The sequence below is a fragment of the Dipodomys ordii genome, unplaced genomic scaffold (genome assembly GCF_000151885.1).
Source record: "Dipodomys ordii isolate 6190 unplaced genomic scaffold, Dord_2.0 Scaffold38, whole genome shotgun sequence".
NCBI lineage: Eukaryota > Metazoa > Chordata > Mammalia > Rodentia > Heteromyidae > Dipodomys > Dipodomys ordii.
In genome coordinates this window covers 13922898-13947397 of record NW_012267254.1, presented here as the reverse complement: position 1 = coordinate 13947397, position 24500 = coordinate 13922898, and the positions used below count along the sequence as shown (strand labels likewise).

At 38.7% G+C, this 24500-nt stretch overlaps 1 protein-coding gene across 1 annotated transcript in view; it reads right to left on the bottom strand.

Annotated features, from left to right (window-relative positions):
* Positions 1 to 22917, bottom strand: part of Cul4b (cullin 4B) — a 44828-nt gene extending 21911 nt beyond the window's left edge. Inside the window, exons 1-9 of the mRNA XM_013018076.1 lie at positions 21965 to 22917; positions 19881 to 19996; positions 9802 to 9905; positions 9203 to 9272; positions 5982 to 6055; positions 4955 to 5117; positions 4744 to 4833; positions 4360 to 4442; positions 3691 to 3758 (exon numbers count right to left, since the gene is read on the bottom strand). Of these exons, the coding sequence (XP_012873530.1) occupies positions 3691 to 3758; positions 4360 to 4442; positions 4744 to 4833; positions 4955 to 5117; positions 5982 to 6055; positions 9203 to 9272; positions 9802 to 9905; positions 19881 to 19996; positions 21965 to 22541 (1345 nt within the window). The 5' untranslated portion in view covers positions 22542 to 22917. The remainder of the gene's footprint in view (positions 1 to 3690; positions 3759 to 4359; positions 4443 to 4743; positions 4834 to 4954; positions 5118 to 5981; positions 6056 to 9202; positions 9273 to 9801; positions 9906 to 19880; positions 19997 to 21964) is intronic.
* Between the last annotated feature and the right edge of the window lie 1583 nt (positions 22918 to 24500).

Below are 24500 nucleotides of genomic sequence, written 5' to 3'. Positions count from 1 at the left end.
TTATTATGATTATTTTGGTTACTATGAAAATAGTAAAGTGCAATAACCTCAAAAAAATAAAGTATCTAGGAATTAACCTAACCAAAGATGTAAAGGGTCTATTTCATGAAAACTATAAAAGCCTAAAAAAGGAATCATAGAGAGTACCAGGAAATGGAAAGACCTCCCATGTTCCTGGATAGGCAGAATTAATGTAGTGAAAATGGCCATACTGCCAAAATTGATATACACACTCAATGCAATTCCCATTAAAATCCCAATGACATACTCTAGTGAAATAGAGAAAACACTCCAAAAGTTCATATGGAACAACAAAAGACCTAGAATAGCCAAAGAAATTCTAGGCAAAAGAAACAACGCAGGAGGAATCACGATACTGGATTTCAAGCTCTACTATAGAGCCATAATAACAAAGACAGCTTAGTTCTGGCACAAAAAGAGACCTGAAGACCAATGGAACAGATTAAAGGACCCAGAAATAAAGCCACATATGTTGATATTTGAGAAAGGCACCAAAGACATACAGTGGAAGAATCATAACCTGGTCAACTACTGGTGCTGGGAAAACTGGGTGGCCACATGGAAAAAACTGAAAGTGAACCCTAGCCTGTCACCATGCACTAACATAATCCCAAAATGGATTAAAGACCTTCACATCAAACCTGAAACTCTGAAACTACTACAGGACAGATAGAATAGAAGAGACATTTGAACTTATAGGCATAGGAAGGAACTTCCTGAACAGAGTCCCAGGGTCACAACAAACTGAAGAGAGACTCGATAAATGGGACTACCTTAAAATAAAGTTTCTGCACAGATAAAGAAATAGCAACCAAACTTGAAAGAAAGCCCACTAATTGGGAAAAAAATATTTACCAGCAATATATCAGACAAGGGCCTAATATCCATTATATACAGGGAACTCAAGAAACTAACCCCTCACAAATCTTACAAACCGATCATGAAATGGGTAAGGGAACTAAAGAGAGACTTCTCAGAAGAGATAAAAATGGCAAAGAAACACATGAGGAAATGTTCATCATCCCTGGCTGTAAAGGAAATGCAAATAAAAACAACACTGAGATACCACCTTACCTCAGTCAGAATGGCCCACACCCTAAATTCGACCAACAACAAATGCTGGAGGGGATGCAGAGAAAGAGGAATCCTACTGCATTGCTGGTGGGAATGTACACTAATACAACCACTTTGGAAAGCAGTCTGGAGGTACTTCAGAAAGCTAAATATAGACCTTCCCTATGACCCAGCCATACCACTCCTAGGCATCTACCCTGAACAACAGGAACCAGTATACAAAGACACATGCACCTCCACGTTTATTGCAGCACTGTTCACAATAGTCAAGATTTGGAAACAATCCAGATGCCTCACTACTGATGAGTGGATCCAAAAATTGTGGTGCCTATATACAATGGAATATTATGTAGCCATTTAGAGGACAAAACTATGGCATTTGCAGGAAATGGATTGAAATTATTTTGAGTGAAGTAAGCCAAGAACAAAGAGACAAATGGCACATGGTCTCACTGATATATAGATGCTAAAGCCAAAATGCAAGAAGATATGACAAAGTAAACAGGACTGCCACCTATTTTGTCATATCATTGCTAAATGACTCCATGTTCTTGACCATATATATGGTAGATATATGCATGCAACAGAGGAAAGCCAGGAGGAAGAACAGAATAAGTGGGAAACGAACCACATGCAACAAAGGGGCCCATCAGCTGCACTGGACATAGAAGAAAAAGAACTAAGCAACCCAAAGACAGTGATGGGAAGGGAGGAATGAGAGGGAAAGAAAGAACAGCCTACACTAAGCAAAAGGAAAGAAATGTAATCATCACCTGATGTGGAAGAAATTATTTGTATTGTCAAAGCTCATATAATTCACAAACTTTATAGACCATGATAATGACAATGTGCCTTGTGAAGGTTAAAATGTGTTTGTAACTTTAACTAAGTATCGCTATTCCACAATAATGTGAAACATGTGAAATTTATGTAATCACCTAATCTCAATTAAAAAAAAAAGTGGCAAAAGGGATGGGTTAGGAGCAATGGGTGACAATGTTGTCAGACACCTTGTACTCATATACTGTTTTGTAGAATGGGAACTTCTTTGTATAATTACTTAAAGATATTAATAATAATAAAATGTAAAATGTAAAAAAAGAAAAAAAAGACAACTCAAAAAAAATAATAAAGTGGCACTGTGGCTGAAGTGGTAAAGTGCTCGCCTTGAGCTGAAGAGCTGAGGGACAGCGCCCAGGCCCAGAGTTCAAGTCCCACAACTGACAAAAAAAAAAGAAAGAAAACAATGAAGTAGACGCAATAGCTGACTCCTGTAATCCTAGGTACTTGGAGACAAAGATTAAGGGGATTAAATTTCAAAGCTGGCTAAGCCAAAAAGTCTGTGAAACTCCACCTCAGCCAATATAAAAATGAGCATAGCAGTGCTGTACACCTGTCATCCTAAATACACAGGAAGCATAAATAAGAGTTAACTGAGGTTCAGGTCATCTTGGGAAAAAATGGAAATTCTATTTGAAAAGTTACAAAGGAAAAAAAGTTGGAAGTGGGGCTCAAGTTGTAGAGTGCCAACCTTGAATGAAAAGAACAAGCAAGAGCATAAGGCTCCAAGGTCCAGACCCAGTACCAGTACAAGAAAAGAAAAAGTTAGCTGAATTACTGTTTGTGTCATTTACATGATGGACTAGATATATAAACCAATGTTTAAAATCTGGCTTACATAAATTTTCATTTCAAATATACATATGCAGGGCCACATTATAATTAGCACTAGTATATGTACTTATATTTTTGAGTATTGAATATGGACTATGATAAACCAAAAGCCATACATAAATAGGGGAATTTAACTGTTCTAATATATCTGATTTCCCAAACAAAATAGTAATTGGACTACATTAAATTTCTAACTATATCACTTAAAAGAAAATGTTGTTGGCAACATTTTGCCTATTTATATCATTGTTAAATTAAAATTCTGGGTATGCCATAAAAACATCTAGAATTAGGGCTGGGAAGGCAGCTCAGTGGTAAGAGTGCTTGCCTTCCATGCATGAGGCCCTGGGTTCAATTCCTCAGCACCACATAAGAAGAAAATGCCAGAAGTGGCGCTGTGGCTCAAGTGATAGAGCACTAGCATTGAGCTGAAGAACTGAGGGACAGTGTCCAGGCCCAGAGTTCAGGCCCCACAACCAGAAAACAAAAAACAAAAATAAACATCTAGGATTAATAGAAGTGCTTGGCTATATAGTCTAAGAATAAAAGAAAACATACAAAAGAAAAAAAACTTGCAAAAGGAATGACTTTCCTTACTTTAGTCTTCATACATAAAGATTCCCAAATTTCCAGTTTTCATGTTTTGTAGTGCTGGGGATAACTCTGGGCATGTGCTCTTATCATTAAGCCACACCCTCAGGGCCTTTAGTGTTTCTTTATTGGTACCAGTGAACTCTTCTCAATTCCTCTTTCACTTAAGGAAACTAGTACCTCCAGAAAATTTTCAACGTTGAATAGGGGAAAGGGTTGTCTATTCTCAGAAATGTAGCTCTCAAGCTTTTAAAATGGCTAAGTGTTTACAATTCCCTACTCAGTTTGTAATTAACATTAAAAATACATTATTGGCAAATTGCCAATTACCTTTCTGAAGAATTGCTGTTAAGTGTTCACCTAGAAGTTGCTTTTCAACAGTAGCAATTAATGATTTCCTACAAGGGAAAAAAATTTAAAATGATTGACATTGGCTTCCCTGAAAATCAAAGCCTCTTATGAGGAAAAAAAAAATCAAACAGTTCATTATATTTATGCTAATTTTGATGTTTCCCATCCAATGTGCCAAATTAACTGTGTTCAATTACTTTACTTTATGCACAGAAGAAGAAAAACAGTGTATTTCAAAATTAGATTTAGTAAATATCTCCATGATCTTGCTGTGGCTGTTTTTTTTCCAAGTTTCTCTTTTTATTACAAAAGTAAATAAGTTATCTATGCTGTTTACTGCAACTCCCTGAGAATATTTAGGGAAAGTACAGAAAGTTTCTCCTGTGAACACCCTAAATACTTAAAAGATCACATCAGCCTTTAACATCATTTTAAATTACAATTTAAACACATACGACCAACAATCAAATCCTTGATCAAATCCAGTTAACTAGAGAAAATAATTACTTGAAATTTGTATTTATAAAAACAACAGTTAAAAATCTAAATCACACCTGAAAAGTATTTTTAACATGTTTAAGATACCTAAAATGCCTTAAGAGATTTCCTAACAGTTTTAAAGTATTAGGCTGAGCATGTAATACTTACTGGGTGGTCTGATCTAAGTAAGTAATAAGTCTGTCTGCTTCTTCTTCTAGACGTTTGTTAACATGATGAAGATACTCAGGAACCTACAAAGATAGTTTTTTATATTATTGTTTTCCGCCCCTTAAATCATTCAGAAAATGTCAAGTCCAAAAGATCCTGGGAGCAGCCCTGTCAAACTGTGACAGGGGTGAATCATATGTAAAATTATAGGTAGAGTTTATGATCCAGAATTCTGGCCTTTAAGAAGAGAGAAAAGAAAGGAGCACCTAAGTGAGAGAAAAGCAGCATAATGTTGGGAAGATAAATGTATAGGGAAGTTTATATTCTACAATGTAAGGTCTATTGTTAGAGAAAGTGGACTTATTAAACATGACTTTTAAATACCTCTCTTTCTTGCATTAACTTTTGGCCTTCAGCTGCATAGAGCCTGTTAGTTTCTTCCAAAAATCGCTGTTCAAAAGAATCTTGATAAATCTGGCAGCAGGGAGCAAAATGAAGTTCATTTATTCAACAAATATTTATTGAATGTCTTCTATATGAAAAACACTATGAATGTGGGTACTAAATCATATCTATAGGCAGTGAAATAACTTACTTGCAAATCAGAAAGCATGCTTAAAAGGCTTCGGAGTAAACTTCTATCAATTGCTTCACCATTCCTCTCCCTCTCAATCAAGAGAAGAATGCCATCAATTGTCTTATTCTGGACTTTTTGATCACTTATAATATGAGCCCTAAATAATTCTAGTCCCATGTCCCTAAAATTAAAAAAAAGTAAATTAATTGACAATACCATTTCTGAATAGCCTTGCTTAACTTCTTACACATTAATTAGGATTCTAGGCTTCAAAGGAAAAATTGTAAAAAGTTAAATCCATATTAAATTTTGAAAAACATTATTAAACATACAGAAAACTCATTTTTGTCTTTAATGAAAACTAAATTCCTGTCTTCCTCCATAATTAAGTTTTTATTATTTCCTCTGGTGGAGGAAATTATATTATCTCCTGATAACATTTGATTTCACCAAGTCAAGAAACAATATTAATTCAAAAAAGCAGGGCATTGTGGTACATATTTGTAATCTCAGCATTCAAGAAGCTGAGGCAGGAGTATTGTGAATTTGAGGCCAGCCTGGACTACATAGTCAATGTCAGGTAAACCTGATCTACATAATGAGACCTTGTTTCAAGAAACAAAGAATTAGTTCAAACACAAAACTATTTTCACTGTACTGGCATATTTAGTCACTCACTAATGGACTTCAGTACTACAAAATCAGATTACGACTACAGATAATTAGGCACATGGTATGGGAGTTTACCATATCACTTTTGTGTGCACATCAATTTTTCTATATACTATTATTAGAAGAAAACAATTGAAGTCTTGATGATCAGTAGCAATTCACTCACAGACATTCCAGCACAAGTGTTAATCTTGCCTAGCAAGAAAAATTGCTTCATATCTTAGTATTCACTAAGGAAAAGTTAGCCATCTTCAGTATTAGCATATGTAAGAGCCAAAGGTGAATTTGTAGGATATTGTAGTATGACTTGCTCTTTCATGATTGTAATTAAGTTAATTTGTAACAAATCTTCTCAATTTTCTAGCATCCTTACCAAATGGAAGGTAGCATTGAATTCTGAAGAACATAAGTTCTATCCAGAAACAAAAAAATGCTTCTAATCATTATCTGTAAAATAAAAGAAATTAAACAAGTTTTATATTTTGTGAAATTGAAATACTTGCTCTCAATAGAAGAAAAAAAATGAGTTTTATACTAGACTCTGAAGATCCAACATACACATAAACATATTTATCTGAAAATAAATAATCCTTGTTGAGGTGTCTAGCAAAGAAACACAATAGTCCCCTGACTTCTCTGCTACTTAAGAAATAATTGGAGAGCTGGGAAGGTGGCTCAGTGGTAGAGCGCTTGCCTTGCATGCATGAGGCCCTGGATTTGATTCCTCAGAACCACATAAGCAGAAAATGCCAGAAGTAGCGCTGTGGCTTAAGTGGTAGAGAACTAGCCTTGAGGTGAAGAGTTGAGGGCCAGCGCTCAGGCCCAGAGTTCAGGCTCCAGGACAGACAAAAAAGAAAAAGAAAAAGAAGTAATTGAAAGTATGAAAAGGGAATCAAGCTAGGTGCTGGTGGCTCACACCTATAATCATAGCTATTTAGGAGGCTCAGATCTGAGGATCGTGGTTGGAACCCAGCCCAGGCAGGAAAGTCCAAGAGACTCTTATTTCCAATAAATCACCAAAAAAAGCCAGCAGTGGAGCTGTAGTGCAAGTGGTAAAGCACTAGCCTTGAGCAAAAGAAGCTCAGGGTCAGCACCCAGGCCCAGTGTTCATGTCCCAGAACAAAAAAAGAGAGACTCAAGGATACTATACTTGTTATACAGAGCATCATAGCAATTTAGAAGCCAACTGGTACAGATAAAAGGTAGCAATTTAGAAGCCAATTGGTACAGATAAAAGGTAGTTCTAAATTAAATATTTCAAATATGAATTAATACAAATAGCAAATTTTGAGAGCAATTCACTTACAATCAAATATTTAAAAATTCAAAACTTTTTTCATCAAAATTGTCATATTAAAGTATAATAGCTATTTAATGTTTTAATTAGTGCAGTGGAATTGAAAATAAAAGAAAAAAAGGGAATCAAGGGCACACATACACTTCTTTAGCAACAGGGCTAGTAGATAAAAATGTCTTAAATTGTACCTGTGGCATATTGAGAATATATTTTAAGATTTTAATTTATGCTAAATACTGGTGGTTCACAATACAGTCTTCAGTACTCAAAAGGCTGAGCTCTTCAGATCAAAGTTCAAAACAGGCCCAGACAGAAAAGTTCTTTAGACTCTGTAAGTGTCTCTCTGTATCGTCCTTCCAGAGTATCCATACTCTGAGTGTGCCCCTGCCCTTCTGCTTCCTTTGCATCTGTTTGTCTGCTTATTTGCTTGCTTAGTTAATCAATAAAGCTCTGCCAAGTTTTCTTACAAAAAAAAGTCCTCCAGAATCTATCTCTAATTAACCAGTAAAATGCTGGATTGGAGGCATGGTTCAGGTCTAGAATTCCAATGCTAGAGAGAAAAGGCTGATGTGAGAACATGAGGCCTTAAGTTCAAGCCCCAGTACTAGCACAAAAAATTCAACTTATAAGAAATAAACTAATGTCAGAGTAGAAAAAAAAGATTTTGATCTGAATAAATTTAAAATACCATAATATTGAGCTAGGCATCAGTAGCTCACACCTGTAATCCTAGCTTATCAGGAAGATGAGATATGAGAATGACAGTTCAAAGACAGCCTCTGAGATTCTTATCTCCATTAATCACAAAAAAAAGCCAGAAGTATGGCTGTGGCTGAAGAAGGTAGAGAACTAGCTTGAGAAAAAAAAAGAAAGAAAGAAACAATGAAACAAACAAAAAAATGAGCTCAGGGACAGTGTCAGTCCCTGAGTTGAAAATCCAGGTGCGAGGGGGGGGGCCTGAGAAGGTGGCTCAGTGGTAGAGTGCTTGCCTCGCATGCATGAGGCCCTGGGTTCGATTCCTCAGCACCACATAAGCAGAAAAAAGAGCCGGAAGTGGCGCTGTGGCTCAAGTGGTAGAGTGCTAGCCTTGAGATGGAGAGCTGAGGGACAGCGCCCAGGCCAGAGTTCAGGCCCCACGACCAGATCCCCCTGCCCCCCCCCAAAAAGTGGCTACCACGGGGCTGCTCAAGGTGTCCAAGGACAAGTCGGCTCTCAAGTTCATCAAGTTCATGGAATTTACATCCATGTCCAAGAGAAACTGGGAGAAGCAGACTAGAGACCCTGTCCCCAAATAAACCTTTGTTCATGTTAAAAAACAAAAATAAAATCTAAGGTACTTTCAGAGGCAATCAAACAGTAGATAAGAGATAGCCTTTAAAACTGACTGAATGGACTGAGTGTTACTTAAGTGATAGAATGCTTGCCTAGCAAATATAAGGCCCTAAAAAGAAAATAATTAAAAAGAAAATAAAGGGGCTGGGAAGGTGGCTCAGTGGTAGAGTGCTTGCCTTGCATGCATGAGGCCCTGGGTTCGATTCCTCAGTACCACATAAGCAAAAAGCCGGAAGTGGTGCTGTGGCTCAAGTGGTGGAGCACTAGCCTTGAGCTGAAGAGCTGAGGGACAGTGCCCAGGCCAGAGTTCAGGCCCCACGACCGGACCCCCCCCCAAAAAGAAAAAGAAAATAAAGACTGGCAAAGTGCAACTTTTTAATGATGTAGTTTTTAATTATTTAATTTTAATTTAATTTTATTTTTTGTTAGTCCCAGAACTTGAACTGTGATCCTGAGCATTGTCTCAGACTCTTGTGCTCAAGGCTACCGCTCTACCACAGAAGCCACAGCTCCACTTCCCACATTTTTTTTCTTTGTGGTTAATTGGAGGTTAAAGTATCGAGGACTTTCTTGCCCAGGCTGGCTTTAAGCCCTGATCTTCAGATCTCAGCCTCCAGAGAGAGTAGCTAAGATTATAGATGTGAGTCACCAGCACCAGGCTACAAGGCTTTTATAAGTAACATTCCTATACTTGATTATTTTTTAGCTACCAAGTCTAAGCTGAAATATACTATTTTTTATTGGGGGGGGTCCGGTCGTGGGGCTGAACTCTGGGCCTGGGTGCTGTCCCTCAGGTCTTCAGCTCAAGGCTAGCACTCTACCACTTGAGCCACAACACCACTTCCGGTTTTTTTTTCTGCTTATGTGGTGCTGAGGAATCGAACCCAGGGCCTCAAGCATGCAAGGCAAGCTTGCTCTACCACTGAGCCACCTTCCCTGCCCCTATAATATTATTTTTAACTTACCATTTGCCTACAATGGTTTTGCCAGCATCTGTCAATCTTCTTTAGAAAAAGAACACTATCCAATGAATCCATAGTGTATGTTAAGGATATTTTAAAATGTTTAGTACAAGTAATATATGCAATATAAGCATATTTATCACAAACACAAAAAATTCTTTACATTAAATAAAACAATAACAACTAAAGAACAAAAGGTATTTCTTAAAATGCAAAAAAATTACGGTCTCTCACTAAGGCACCTTTAAAAATCAGTCCTACCATTACCTGACTTATGTAACTGCAATCCCTCTGTACATCACCTATATGATAATTAAATTTTTGAAATAAGTCTTACACATAATTGAGCATAACATCTTCGGTTTATCATTTTCTTACAAATTTGCTAGTACAAAATGGTAACAATAAGAGGAAATTTTACTTACATATGACAGATATATTTGAACTCTAATGCTAAAAAGTAAAAGAAAATTCTCTAAAATGCAAAGAACAAAAATGATTAATGTACAAAATAGACATTCCACTTCAAGCTGGGTTAAACAGTGAGGGGAAGGGAGAAGGAGAAGATAAGAATGTAAGATATTTTGTTTTTGAAAGGATATTCTCTGAACTGATGAATCTGCGCTTTGATGTGATCTTCACAAATCTGCCTCAGCTGTTTATACAGATTTGCAGAAATCTTGTAAGAACAAAGATTTTCTACAGCCTACAAAATAAAATATAGAATAAAACATAGAATTTCTTAGGGAGAGGGTAAGAAGTGTTTCTCAATTATCTACAAGAACTTCCTAGTTTGTTGATATTTCTGTAATACTAGCTTATTAAAAGTAATTATTCATTGGACACTGGTAGGTCATGCCTGTAATCCTAGCTACTCAGGAGGTTGAGATCTGAGGATTATGGTTCAAAGCTAGCCTGGGAAGGAAAAGTCCAAGAGACTATTATCTCCAATTAACCACCAGAAAACCAGAAGTAGAGCTGTGGCTCAACTTGTAGAGCTCTGCCCTGGAGCAAAAGAGTTCAGGGACAACACCCAGGCCCTGAGCTCAAGCCAGCCCCACAACCAACCAAAAAAAAAAATAGTTATTCACTAAGCTACTCACTAAGCTGATCCATGAAGATCACAAATTGGAGGCCACCATGAGCAACTTAGAAGTCAATCTCAACACAAGCTAAGATAAACTTATCAATGTAAGGGGGTGGGAAGGTGGCTCAGTGGTAGAGTTCTGCCTTGCATGCATGAGGCCCTGGGTTCAATTCCTCAGCACTACATAAGCAGAAAAAGACATAAGTGGTGCTGTGGCCCAAGTGGTAGAGCACTAGCCTTGAGCTGAAGAGCTGAGGGACAGCGCCCAGGCCCAGAGTTTAGGCCCCACAACCAGCCAAAAAATACTTTAAATATATATATATATATATATTGGGGCTGGGAAGGTGGCTCAGTGGTAGAGTGCTTGCCTTGCATTCATGAGGCCCTGGGTTCGATTCCTCAGCACCACAAAAGAAAAAAAAAAGCCAGAAGTGGTGCTGTGGCTCAAGTGGTAGAGCACTAGCCTTGTGTTGAAGAGCTGAGGGACAGTGCCCAAGCCCAGAGTTCAGCCCAACGACTGGACCCCAAAAAAATAGATATCAAAAGTGGTGCGTTTTTTCCATGACCAATATACTGTAAAAAAGAAATTAATACATATATAATAAAATAAAATAATATACTCACACATAGATTAACGATAAAGGGAGTTAAGCCAAGTTCTACATATCCAAGTTATAGCAACTGTCAAATATAAAAACTGTCTTTCCAAAATTTTAATACATTTTTTTTGCCAGTCATGGGGCTTGAACTCAAGGCCTGGGCACTGCCCCTGAGCTGCTTTTGCCCAAGGCTAGCACTTTACCATTTTAGCCACAGTGCCACTTCTAGTTTTTTCTGTGTATGTGGTACTAAGGAATCAAATCCAGGGCTTTATGCATGCTAGGCAAGCACTCTACGACTAAGCCACATTCCCAGCCATTTAATAATTTTTATAAGCACATCCATCTTAACTCTAAAATAATTTCACCAATACATTTTTTTTGGTCAGTCGTGGGGCTTAAACTCTGGGCCTGGGTGCTATCCCTGCCCTCTTCAGCTCAAGGCAAGCACTCTACCACTTGAGCTACAGCGCTACTTCCAGTTTTCTAGTTATTTGGAGGAAAGAGTCTTAGGGTCTTTCCTGCCGGGGCTGGCTTTGAACCGTGATCCTCAGATCTTAGCCTCCTGAGTAGCTATAATTACAAATGTGAGCCACCAGAGCCCAGCTTCACCAATATTTTTTGGGTTTTGTTTTTTGTTTTTGTCGGTTGTGGGGCTTGAACTCTGGGCCTGAACGCTGTCCCTCAGCTTGTCAGCTCCAGGCTAGCGCTCTACCACTTGAGCCACAGTGCCACTTCCTTCACCAATATTTTTATATCAAGTGAGCATTACACTGCCACTACAAAGAAATTTCAACTTACTTATACTTTCTTGGGTTTTCCTGAACAGATCAAAGCAGAAATTTCTGTTAGCTGTATTAAAATGAATATAATTTGTAAGGTATATTAAATAGGTAGGTTTCACTAGGTAGCTGATGAAGAGAACAACACAAGCTATTCAGGCAGGAGAAGAAGTTTATTTACCGAACTGCTGCCCCTACCATGCATAGTGGAAAAGCATGGCTGAAAAGGAAAGTGGGGGGGGGGGATAGGAAGGGGCCGACCCACCTCTGGGCCAGGACTTATCTAGGCCAGGGACAGGAAGAGATGTGGCCAGGTGGTGGAAAGGTGTGGCCACACTGGATCTGGATGTGACCTCTTAAGGTCAGATGAGAGGCATGTGATCAGAGGTGGCCAAGGATGTGACCTAGCTGGAGGGGAAGGTGACTACTTCCAGGTCTGCCAGTTACCTAGGTAACAAATACTGGGCGGAAACATTGCCAAGAGGGAGGGAGGTGTCCCTGTTCAGACCTTACATAGTTAAATACCAAAAATTTCCTCTATCATTCAATTTAAGCTTGTAGAAGCTTTACATTTTGCACAAAAGAATAAACATTAATTACAAAAGAAACTACTACATCTTTATTGTAAAAGTTGAAATGGTCCTCCATTACACTTAAAACCCACAGGACAAGTTCAGATGTTGTGAATTTCTTGTTATATGTCTATCAAAAGACAGATTTAAAACAACAGGAATGATAAAACTCCAATGAACTCATCTATAACTCAAACTAGTAATAACAAATATATCAAGATAAAACTTCCATTAAAATAGACTGATGAAGGGCATCTAAATTCTAGTTGACTGGAGTGTATTTATTAATAAGCAACTAACTGGAAGTCACATTCCTTGTATTCAGGTCCTATACATTTAGTAAATGTAAGGAAAACTTTAAAAGAATCCACTTATCTCATTGGGGAAGTCACCATATCTCACTAGGAATGAGGAAGTCAATTATCTCAACAGCTAAGAAGGAATAGGAAATTTTAGCCAAAGCAACCTGGAGTTAAGCCAGAACTATATAATGGTAAATTTATATTTATTTCTTGTGCCTATGGTAATTTTCTTTGTGGAGAATTCCTTTCTTTGTATAGTAGTATTCCTCTTAAATGACTTATTTTTTTCTCAACATTTATCATTTCCCCTCCTAGAATCCTGTCATATTACTTAGTGTATACTTCACCCTCTACTCTTTTCCCATTTGTAGAATTTATCTAAACACTACATATGCCATTTCCTTCTGTTATGTTTGCTTTCTCCCCAAAAGCAGTAGATAAACCTACCTTTTTACACATGATACCATATATTTCCCAACTAGGTCCCACTTCTTCCAGTAAGTTCTTAACTGTTCAGAAGCCAGTGAATCACATAGCGTTCTCACCCACCATATAACAATGACTTGTCACTGAATCATTAATGTCCTCGTGTGTGTGTGTGTGTGTGTGTGTGTGTGTGTGTACACGCGCGCGTGCGCACGTGTGTGCACACACCTGTCCTGGGGCTTGAACTCAGGGCCTGGGCACTGTCTCTGAGCTTTGTTCCTCAAGGCCAAGGTAAAGAGGCTGAGTACCAAATATTGTTCCCCAGAAGGAAATGGATATAGTGAAAAATAAAATGGCTAATTAAATTGAGCTTTATACACATACAACTTCACCTATCTTTAGTTGTAAGGTATAAGAATTTCTGCAAGTGATAGTGGCTCACACCTATAATCCTAGCTACTCAGGAGGCTGAGCCAGCCCAGGCATAAAAGTCCATGAGACTCCTACCTCCAATGAACTACTCAAAAAAAACTGGAAGTGGTGCTTATTGCTTAAGTAGTAGAGTGCTAGCCTTGAGAACAAAGAGGTTCAGGAACAGTGTCCAGGCCCTGAGATCAAGTGCCAGGACTGGGGAAATAAAAAGAATTTCTGAGGTTGGATAGAGGTACAGCTCAAGTAGAAGAACCTGAGGGTCTAGATTCCATTACTAGCAACATAAAAAGAAAGAAAATTTGCTGGATGCTAGTGGCTCATCCCTATAATCCTAGCTACACAGAAGGTTAAGATCTGAAGACATGATGGTCAAAGCCAGCCTGGATAGACATATCTGTGATACTCTTATCTCCAAATGCTGAAAGTGGAGGTATGGCTCAGGGTTACAACAACAGACTGAAGCAAAAGCAGCCAAACAAGAGCAAAAGTTACTAAGTTCAAGCCCCATTTCCAGTACACACATAAAAATAACAATTTAGCAGGCATTGGTGGCTCATGCCTGTAATCCTAGCTACTCAGGAGGCTGAGATCTGAGGATTGGGGTTCAAAGCCACCCCAGGCAGGAAAGTCCATGAGACTCTTATATGCAAAAAAATACTAAGAAAACCGGAAGTGGTGCTGTGGCTCAAGTGGTAGAGTGCTCCCCTTGAGCTGAAGAGCTCAGGGATAGCATCCAGGCCCAGAGTTCAAACCCCATAGCCAACAAATAATATTAATAATAATAATAATTTTTAAAAGTCAGAAGTGAAGTTGTAGCTGAAGTGGTGGTCTTAGAGTACCAGAGTTGAATGAGAAAGCCAAGCAAAAGTACAAGAACATGAAGATAATAATCTCATTATTTTAAATATTACTTGGTTTAAAGAATGCAAAAAACAAAATCCTCACTGTAAGATACTACAGGTGAAAATAGGACATGTACTTGAGAAGTGTAGAGAAAAATGGTTCCCTTTTTTCCCTTAATTTCACTAATAGGATCTACTTGAAGCATATTTGGGATGTAATCTACTCATCAGGGAGCTAATTTGGCTTAATATGGACTTAGAATTTTTAAATATGTTGCTTTAGAGCTCTAAAACAAAAATGCAATTTTAAAATAAAAATTTCTTTTATAAATACTCAAATATTTATCATTGATGATAACCTATATGTTACAGGAAGTATACTAAGCACTCTTTTGCAGTACTTTATTTACAATTAAATAACTTGATATTATAGGTAATGACAATTCCCCTCTTACACAAATGAGGAAAGTATGACTTAAACATATATCATCCAAAATTTTAGAATGGCAGGTAGTTTTGTAATCTAAGGCATAACTAATCTTCACACTCAGGAGGCAGAAGAATCATGAGTTCAAAGTGAGCCTCAGCTATACATCAAGACTAAGTCACAAATACAGGATTAGGGGAAAAAGGATCTCAGCCAAGAACAGGTGGCTCACCTCTGTAATCCTAGCTACTTAGGAGGCTAAGAGCAAAAGGATGACAGTTCAAGGCCAAACCGGACAGAAAATTGAAAAGACCCATCTCAAAAATAACCAGTAGCTGGGTGCCTGTGGCTCATGCCTGTATTCCTAACTACTCAGGAAGCTGAGATGTAAAGATTTAGGTTTGAAGTTAGCCTGGACAGGAAAGATCATGACAGTCTTGTCTACAATTAGTCACCAAAAAGCTGGAAGTAGTGCTGTGGCTCAAGTAGTAGATCAACTACCCTGGAACAAAAAAGCTAAAGGAAAGCACCCAGGCTGGAAGTTCAGGCCCCATGCTGGCAAAACAAATACAATGTTTACTTATTGCAAATGCACTCAGAACATTTTCTTTTCAGAAATTCAAGGCTTAGTAGACAGTATGTGAAACCCACACTTGGGACTTGCATCCTAAGTTTTAATCCAAAAATAGAATTTCCCCCCTCCCTCCCCCTGGGCAGTATGCTTTAGCTTTTTTGCTCAAGGTTGGCATTCTACCATTTGAACCACAGCAGTACTTTTTTGGGAAGAGGGGTTAGCTGAAAATAAGAATCTCACAGACTTTCCTGCCTAAGATGAGTTTGAATTGTGATTCTCAGATCTCAGTCCCTTAGTAGCTAGGATTTGAGGCTTGAGACACGGGCCACACTATCTTCCTTTTTGTAAAGAAAATTACAAGGAGCATTTAAAAAAATCAAGGCCAAACACAATAAAAGAGCTAGAAACAAATGCTTTTGAATTTATTGTAGCAGAACCAATAAGGTACAAAAAATTCAAAACAGTGAGAAAGAAGGTACACTTCTGACATCAGGTTAATGCTGTAATCAAACAGCAGGTAAAACTTCTCAAACAGCAGGTAAAACTTCTGAACTAAAGAAAGGATAAATGTGTGGAAATGTAGGAATAAAATGTACCCTGTTGGAATGACTAATATAAGCTACTAAAGACAAAAAAATTGAACTACAAAAAGGATTAACAGAATAAGGTATCAGGGATAATATATTCAAATCAAAAGCCCAAGAAAAATATTCAAAGTGGTGAGAGCTTATTTACAACTACAATCAACATTTTTGAAAGTATGAAGCAGCAAAATCTTGTGTTCACCAGCAGATTAATAGATAAATGTAATGGTAAATTTGACGAGAATCATTTATCCTTAAAAAGGAAAAGAATTCTGACCCTGGCTATAAGATGAAAGATTTTATGTTCAGCTAAATAAGATTATTAGCCTATATATAATGCAGAATTGGGGTTATATGTAATATACAATTATAAATAAGTCAGAATATAAAAGACAAGTATTATAGGATTCTTCTTTTACCCAAGACACCTAGAATAAACAACTCATAGAGAAAGTAGAATAGTGGTTGTCAGAGGTCTGGGGTAGAGGGAATGGGAAGTTAAGTGTTTAATGTGTAGAGAGTTTCAACTTGATTAAAAACTTTAGATAAAAAGAAGTATGAAAGATATAAAGTAATATAAAGAAATCAGAGAAAAACATACAACAGACAGTTGGACCCATCAGCTGCACTGGACATCAATCAAAATGAACTAAGCAACTCAATGGCAGCGATGGGAGGGAGGGAATGAGTGGGAAAGAAGGAACAGCTGACACTGTGCAAAAGGAAAGAAATGTACATACCACCTGATACGGAAGAAATAACTGTATTGTCAAAGTTCATAGAACTCATAAATTTTATAGACCATGATAGACAATTTGCCCCAGGAAAGTTAGAATGTGCTTGTGACATTTTTTTAGTTTAAAATATCTTCATTTTATTTCATTTTATTTAAAAATTTTTTTTGCCAGTCTTGTGTTTGTGACTTTAACTAAGCATTCACTATGCCACAACACTATGAAATTTGTGAAATTATGTAATCACTTAAGCACAATAAAGAATTTGCAAAGAAATTCAATATGCTGTACACTAACATACCAAAATAAGCACAATAAACATACAAATGAGAACATTTATCACATGCTCCAAATAGTTTTTTTCAGAAAGGAAAACTATTTAATTGCTTTGAACACTGTAATACAGTAGTACTTAAAATAATGTGGTATTGTCAGTAAGGCAGCAGTATAGCATAAAAATGTACCAAACTAATCCAGGCACCGGTGGCTCATGCCTGTAATCCTAGCTACTCAGGTGGCTGAGATCTGAGGATCATGGTTTAAAGCCAGCTGGGGCAGGAAAGTCCATGAGACTCTTGTCTCTAATTAAACACCAAAAAACAAGAAGTGGAGCTGTGGCTCAAGTGGTAGAGTGCTCACCGTGAGCTGAAGAGCTTGGGGACAGTGCCCAGGAACAGAGTTCAAGCTCCATGATATACAAAAAAATAAGTACCAAACAAGTAACAACTTGTCAGTTCAAGTTCCTTTGTTCTGTCAATAGCCAATATATGACTCTGGGGATAGTAACTGTTACCCTATTGACTTCAGAATGAGTCTCAATAATGCTTAAATGAGATTAATACAAGATAAATATGCTTTGTAGGCTATCTTGCTATCTTGTACATTATGTGAAGAAAAGTCATTGGATCACATATTTTAAAGCCTTCCCTACTCTATTTTTTTTCTTCTTTTTCTGTGCCAGTCCTGGAGCTTGAATTTAGGGCCTTGGCATTGTCCCTGAGCTTTTGTGTTCAAGGCTAGTGTTCTACCACTTGAACCACAGCTCCACTTCTGGATATTTTGTTTTTGTTTTTGATTTTTTGCTAGTCCTGGGGTTTGACTCAGGGTCTGGGCACTGTCCCAGAGCTGTTTTTGCTCAAGGCTAGCATTCTATCCCTTTGAGCCACAGCCACTTCTGGCTTTTTGTTTATGTGGTACTGAGGATTGAACCCAGGGCTTCATGCGTGCTAGGCAAGCATTCTACCACTAAGCCACATTCCTAGCCTCCAGGTGTTTTTTGAGTAGTTAATTGGAGGTTTCATGGGCTTTCATGCCTGGGGAGGCTTTTAACTGTGATCTTCAGATCTCAGCCTCCTGAGTAGCTAGGATTACAGGGATGAGCCACCAGTACCTGGATCCCCTGCTCTATTCTTTGCTCTAATCTTATAAATTCTATTTTTTTTGTCAGTCATGGGGCTTGAACTCTGGGCCTGGAAGCTGTCCCTCAGCTCTTCAGCTCAAGGCTAGTGCTCTACCACTTGAACCACAGCACCACTTCCAGTTTTCTGAGTGGTTTATTGGAGACACGGATATTCCTGCCTGGGGTGGCTTTGAACCATGATCCTCAGATCTCATCCTCCTGAGTAGCTAGGATTACAGTTGTGAGCCACCGGCACCTGGCTTGAAGGCCCTAAGTTTAAGCCATAGTATTGGCACACAAAAAACCTGGCACTAGAGCTATGGTTCAAGCGGTAAGAGTGCCAGTCGTGAGTGAAAATGGTGATCAAGAATGAGACACTGGCCTAGGAATGTGGCTTAGTGGTAGAGTGCTTGCCTAGCATGCATGAGGCCTTGGGTTGGATTCCTTGGTATCACATAAACAAATATAAATAAAATTAAGAATGAGAAACCATGACTTGAAGCGCCAGTATGGGCACATGAACGCACACGTGCGCACGCACGCACACGCACGCGCACACACACACACACACACACACACACACACACACACACACACAGAGCTAGGTGCCAGTTGCTCACACCTGTAATCCTAGCCACTCAAGAGGCTGAGATCTGAGGATCACAGTTCATAGTCATTCTGGACAATAAAGTCCGTGAGACTCTTATTTCCAATAAACTATTCAGAAAAAGCTGGAAGTGGGAATGTAGCTCAAGTAATAGAGCACTAGCCTTGAGCACAAGAGGCTCAGGGATAGCTCTCAGGCCATGAGTTCAAGTTGCAGGACTGGCAAAAAAAATGTCAAAACTATAAATAGTGATAACTAAACTACTATAACTTCTTACAAAGTAATCACACATAAAAGCCTCAAGATATTATACACAGAGGTATATTTAAATACTGAAATGCTGATCCTCTAAGGGAAAAGAACTCCTTAAATTAGTTACATGTGTTAAAAACATGGTAGAGCAATCTCTCTTGGTATGAAGTCTAAGTCAATGATTGCTCTCAACATATTCAAGTTAAATATTTCAAGTAAAGACCTATTTGTTATGCAAAAGAAACAAATTTGGGAAGGTGGCTCAGTGGTAGAACGCTTGCCTTGCATGCATGAGGGCCTGGGTTGGATTCCTCAGCACCACATAAGCAAAAAGAAAAAAAAGCCAGAAGTGGCGCTGTGGCTCAAGTGGTAGAGCCTTGAGCTGAAGAGCTGAGGGACAGTACCCAGGCCCAAAGTTCAGGCCCCATGACCAGACCCCCCCCCAAAAAAGAAAGAAACAAATTTGAACCTCAGACTAAGTTGCTAGACTACAACCTGCTGCTCATTTCTAGGTGTATGTCTTACAGTTGAGCAGAAGAGATGACAAGCATAAACAGCAAGAAAAAACTGGCAAACAGCTTCTAATGAGGCGGACTAAATGCTGTAAAGAAGACCAGCTATCTTGAAGTGCTTCCTGTAGGTGGATAACACCAAAGAAATGAGATGTGAACTGAAATCATCTATGCTATAGCACTTCATTATAAATAAAACATCTATCATATCAGAGTATAGCTATCCAAATCTTTATCAAGTGTGAAACTCTGTGGTCTGATTATAAAATAGAATGTCTCAACTAACGAGGGAACTGTAATTAGAAAGAAACCAAAACTCCACTTCAGAAAGTAAAAACCAAGTCAGGCATGGTAGTTCACACCTGTGATCCTAGCATTTGGGAGGCACAGGCAGTTGAAAACCAACATAGACTACATAGGGAGTTCCAGGCCAAGTCTAGATTATACAGGTAGCACCCTGTCTCAAAAACTGAAAAAAAGAAAAGAAAATCCATATGACTCCTACCACAATTTATGTAATTCAAATTTGGTTGTCCATACAACTACGTACCTGATAGAGTTCTTCTAAATTGTACTTAATCGAAGTACTATTCTGAATAGCTTCTACCGCTTCTTTCAGTTTCTGCCATGTTTCATCTGTGTAGTTTTCTGGTAATTTAGGCTTATCTAAATGATATGCAAAAGACTGGTATTAGAATAATGTATAGGCTATAGTAACTAAAGATACATAAAATCAAACAGAATTACTATTCCAGGCTCTTTGTAATTATTATGCTTAAATATTAAAATAAAAATTGTATTTAAGCTCAATATAAACAAAATTCAAATGGTAGAATACTCATTAAAATACAGAATACTATTAAAACTGAAGGTGAGGCTTTTTCTCTTATTGATTGAATTGCTTCAAAAAATAAAAATTCAAAAATGACAAGATAAAAAATAACAATCCTGATGTATTCTATTGTGAATAAAACTTAAGCCAACATCAATCTTGTTCTATTTTGTGTATTTTATAAAGTTATATTCCCAACAATAAGATGCCTAGGTATATTAATACCATCATTTTTTAAGTAAGAAAACAGGCCAGGAACTCATTTAGTAAACTTGCTCAAGGTCACCATAGTCAATGGCAAAGGTGGAATTCTAATGTAGGTCTGCTTGCCCCCAAAATTTGTGCAGCAATTACAGAAATGTAGAAAACATCTTCGGTTTTAAACCTCATTGACAAGTACAGTGAAATTTAAAACAATTTAAATCTTTAGATAACTTCAGAATCTATGCAGTATTCTCAGAATGGAAAGAGCCATCTTAGTCTTGACTTTAACTTCACTGGGCCAGCAATAAGTGAAAAAAACATTTAACTAAAGCATCCAAATACTTAAATACGCTTTTACTTCCAGAGGAAGAGAAAAATAAACAAAAAATTTGAAATCGGTTTGCAAATGCAATTAGGGTTACAGCTCATTTCTTTAAAAATCATTGGCTATCAAATCAATACAACTTTAAGTGAAATAATTAACACAGTCAATTATGATTTATATTCACTTTAGCAAGCTCTAGTATTGAATCAAAAGGAATATACTTGTGAGCCTGGGGATAGAAAGGCAGTGATATAAAATATAAAGGGTTAAAAAATACCATAATCCTCTGCTTGAGACAAAATAGAGCACATTGATTGATTTTCACTAATGTTGAAAACACAAGCACAGAATACTTAATTTTCTCAATGTTAATATTTAGCCACAAGACACTTATGTAGTAGAGTGCTTCAGTTCATTCATTTGCTGTCCCATTTAATAAACATTTTAGCAACTACTACCTGCTAGTTTAGTGTTGAAAAAGTTAGAAAAACAGAAACATATAACAGATTAAAAAATTAACTCAGCTGAGATTTTATTTTTTAAAGCAATGCGTTCATAATTCTTCAAGTGACTTATCGCAAACTCTATGAGTAAATTTTCCTAAAAGCTTCAGGTCAATACTTTAAAAGCTATCCTAGTGAAAAAAAAATGTAGTAACTGTTCCTATCTTTAGAATAGTGTACAGAGAGTTACTACTTCTGTGTATACATAACATGTTTCACTTCCAATACCTATCTTTGGGGGAAAATGCAGAGACTGAAAACATTTTGTCCAAATACTGCTGCCAGGATAAGCTTCATAAATATAGTAGTCAATATTATAAATCTACTTATATATATTTCGAGCATAAAAAGATCACATCTGCATTTCTAAAGATTGAAGAATGTGGCCTACTGAAGCAGAAAAAAAAATTAATGTCCAGGCTAAGTATGCACTTGAAATAAATCTCTTTAGAATACAAATTTCTCATCTGTTAAATCCTGATCAATCGTACTGTAGATTGTCAGTTACAAGGAAGAACAAGATAGAATAGCCTGAGACAAATAGAAAAACACTCTACAGAAATACTCAGTGTTTGCTTCAGCAAAAGAATACAAACCACACTCTAAAAAATGAACCCTCCACACGAAAAAAGGATTTCCCCTTCACCTCAATGATTATACATAAAACATTAGGCCACCTCTATACTGCTTAATATATTAACATAAAAGAGCACGTGACTACTCAAGTGTCAAATCCTTAGTAGGTGATTAGGGATTTTGGCCTTGGTTACCTTTAAAGTTCTTGATCACTAACTTCTTAGCAGAGCCAGGCTTGCTGTTAGCAAAACTAGAGACGGTGGTAGAAGATTTGGCTAGGCCGTTTGCATGATGCACCGAAGTCATAGAAGAAATTAATATACTCTTATTTTTAAGTTGCTGCTGCTGAGATGTAGCAGCAGTTGGTGAAGATGAGGAGGAGGAGGAGGAGGATTCCTCAGCCATCTTCGCATCGAACCCTACAAACTCCAGGGTGTCTTCAAAACGTAGCTTCTTCTGTATTGGTATGTGGCTAGAAGAAGCCACTGAAACACCTAGGCAGAAGGAGGAGGTTGAAGGGGATGCTGAATCCCTGGGTTGTAAGGGTGGAATGGATGAGAAGGAAGAGGAGCAATCAAAGTCTTCTCTCTCGTTACTACTATTAGTGCTGCTACTGCTGCTGGTGCTGCTACTGCTGCTGCTGCTGTTTAACTTTCTCTTCTTGGCAGAGGTGGGCGGAGTAGTGCTGGTATTACCATCAGTGGCAGATCTGACCTCCTGTGCAGCAGCAGCAGCTGAGGGATTGGGGGAAGAAAAACCTGTTGGAAACATGAAAATAGCGGGGTCAACAGGCAGAGGAGCATCAAAAATCTACGTTTATATATGCCTGCTTACGTGTAGGAAAGAAGGTGGCGGTATCAGAGGGGGAAGGGAAGAAAGAAGAGAGGAGAAACACAGAGGACGAGAAGGAAAGTGGGGGGGGGCACCGGGGAATGGGAGGGTTTGGGAAGGCGGTCAGGCTGACACCCGGAGTGAGCAGAACGAAAGGAGAGATCGAAGGAGGAGGCAGACAGGTAAACGGCCGTGCCGTCCCCCCTCCCCTGCTTTTCAATCTGTCTCTCCCCACTTTCTGCAGGAGCGACTCTGAGTCTGTGAAGCAGCAACTCCACCTCCGCCTTTTCTCCCTCTCCCTGGGAGGGGAGACGCTGTGGATGGGGGGGGAGGGGGAGGAGGAGAGAACCGGCGCTTGTTATTGTCAATAGCACAAGAGGCTAAAGATGGCGCCACTTCCGGTCACGCGGCGCCGAGGGAGGGACGCTGTCTGTCCCCCACCCCCCTCACCCCGGGCAGGGAGGGGGGAGGGGAAGGGTACAGTGAGGAACTACAGATGGGGTGGGGGAGAGCTGGCTCGTGGCGGGCTGGCTAACGCACTCCAGTCGCCCGGATTAGTACGCTCGCGCTCTGGTTCTCTCTCTTCTCTGGAAGCACCCTCCACCCCCGGCCCAACCAGTAATTCCCACCCTCTCCTTAAAGGTCCCTCAGGGACCTTCGCACTGCAGAGTCCTTACCGGAAGTGACTGGGCAGACACTTTTCATAGCGCCCAGATCTCAAAGCCCCCAGGTTCGCAGGACTACAGGGGGGGTTAAGGAAGAAAGGGGGGGGAGAGAAGTAGAAAGGAGGAGGGGCGGGCCTTGGAAGCTTCTGATTGGAGCTTTCTGAACCTGAGGCGGGCGGGCGGCGGACGGACCGCTGTATGTGTGTGGGGGGCGGGGGGGGGGGAGTCTACTGTAGGAGCGGGAAGGGAATCTGTTAGGGAAGATGATAGGTGGTGACAACGAGGGGCGGGGTGAGCTAGCTAGGAAAAGACAAGAAAAAAGGAGTAAAAAGTAGGAAACTCCGAGAAAGGAAACTTTGAAAGGAATAAAAGGAATAAGAGAGGGTTTACAAGGTGGTGGAGGAAAATATAATCAAGTCTTTATGCTTGATGCTAGAGAAGAATGTTGCACTATTACGATTAAAGGAAAAGACAAAAAAAGCTAAAGGAAAAGACCAAAAAAGGCCAAGGAAAAAACGGAGGTTTTGATTCTATGGAGTAACAAAAGTGTTTCTCTTTTATGTCAACGCTACCTCAGGCCGAATAATAAAAAGGAACCAAATTTTCATACTTTCTTCAGTAAGTAGTAAAGCTGGTTACATTCCTACCAATAGCTTTTCGATGAGGACTATAGCCACTAAACTTAACAGACAGACAAGCAGTCCCCACCATAATTCCAGGGATTCCCCCCCCTTCCACACAAACCCATCAGTCATTTGCAGACCAAACAAGCTAAGACTCACTCCCTTCATTTACTGAATCTGTTTATACAGTTTCAAAGGACACACTGTAGAAAAGAGTAATATTGGCAACACTCAACGTTTACTTTTTCATTACTGATAAAACAAATACTTTGAAATGTGATTAAATTAGCAAAATATCCTTGTAAATTCTCTACAATTTATGTAATCCTAGGGCATTTTCAGAGGACAGAACACAATGTCCAATAAACTACATGCCAACCTGTTGATCATTCAGTAAGCATTTATCCAGAGTTGTAATACCAGGCACCTGCCTTTGAAAAGCCAGTGTGTTAAGACAGTCAAAATGAATTTTCAAGCCAGGTGCTGTGGCTCATGCCTGTAATCCTAGCTACTCAGGAGGATGAGATCTGAGGATCATGGTTCAAAGCCAGCCTAGGCAGGAAAGTCCATGACACTCATATCTAATAAACCACTCAGAAAAACAGAACTAA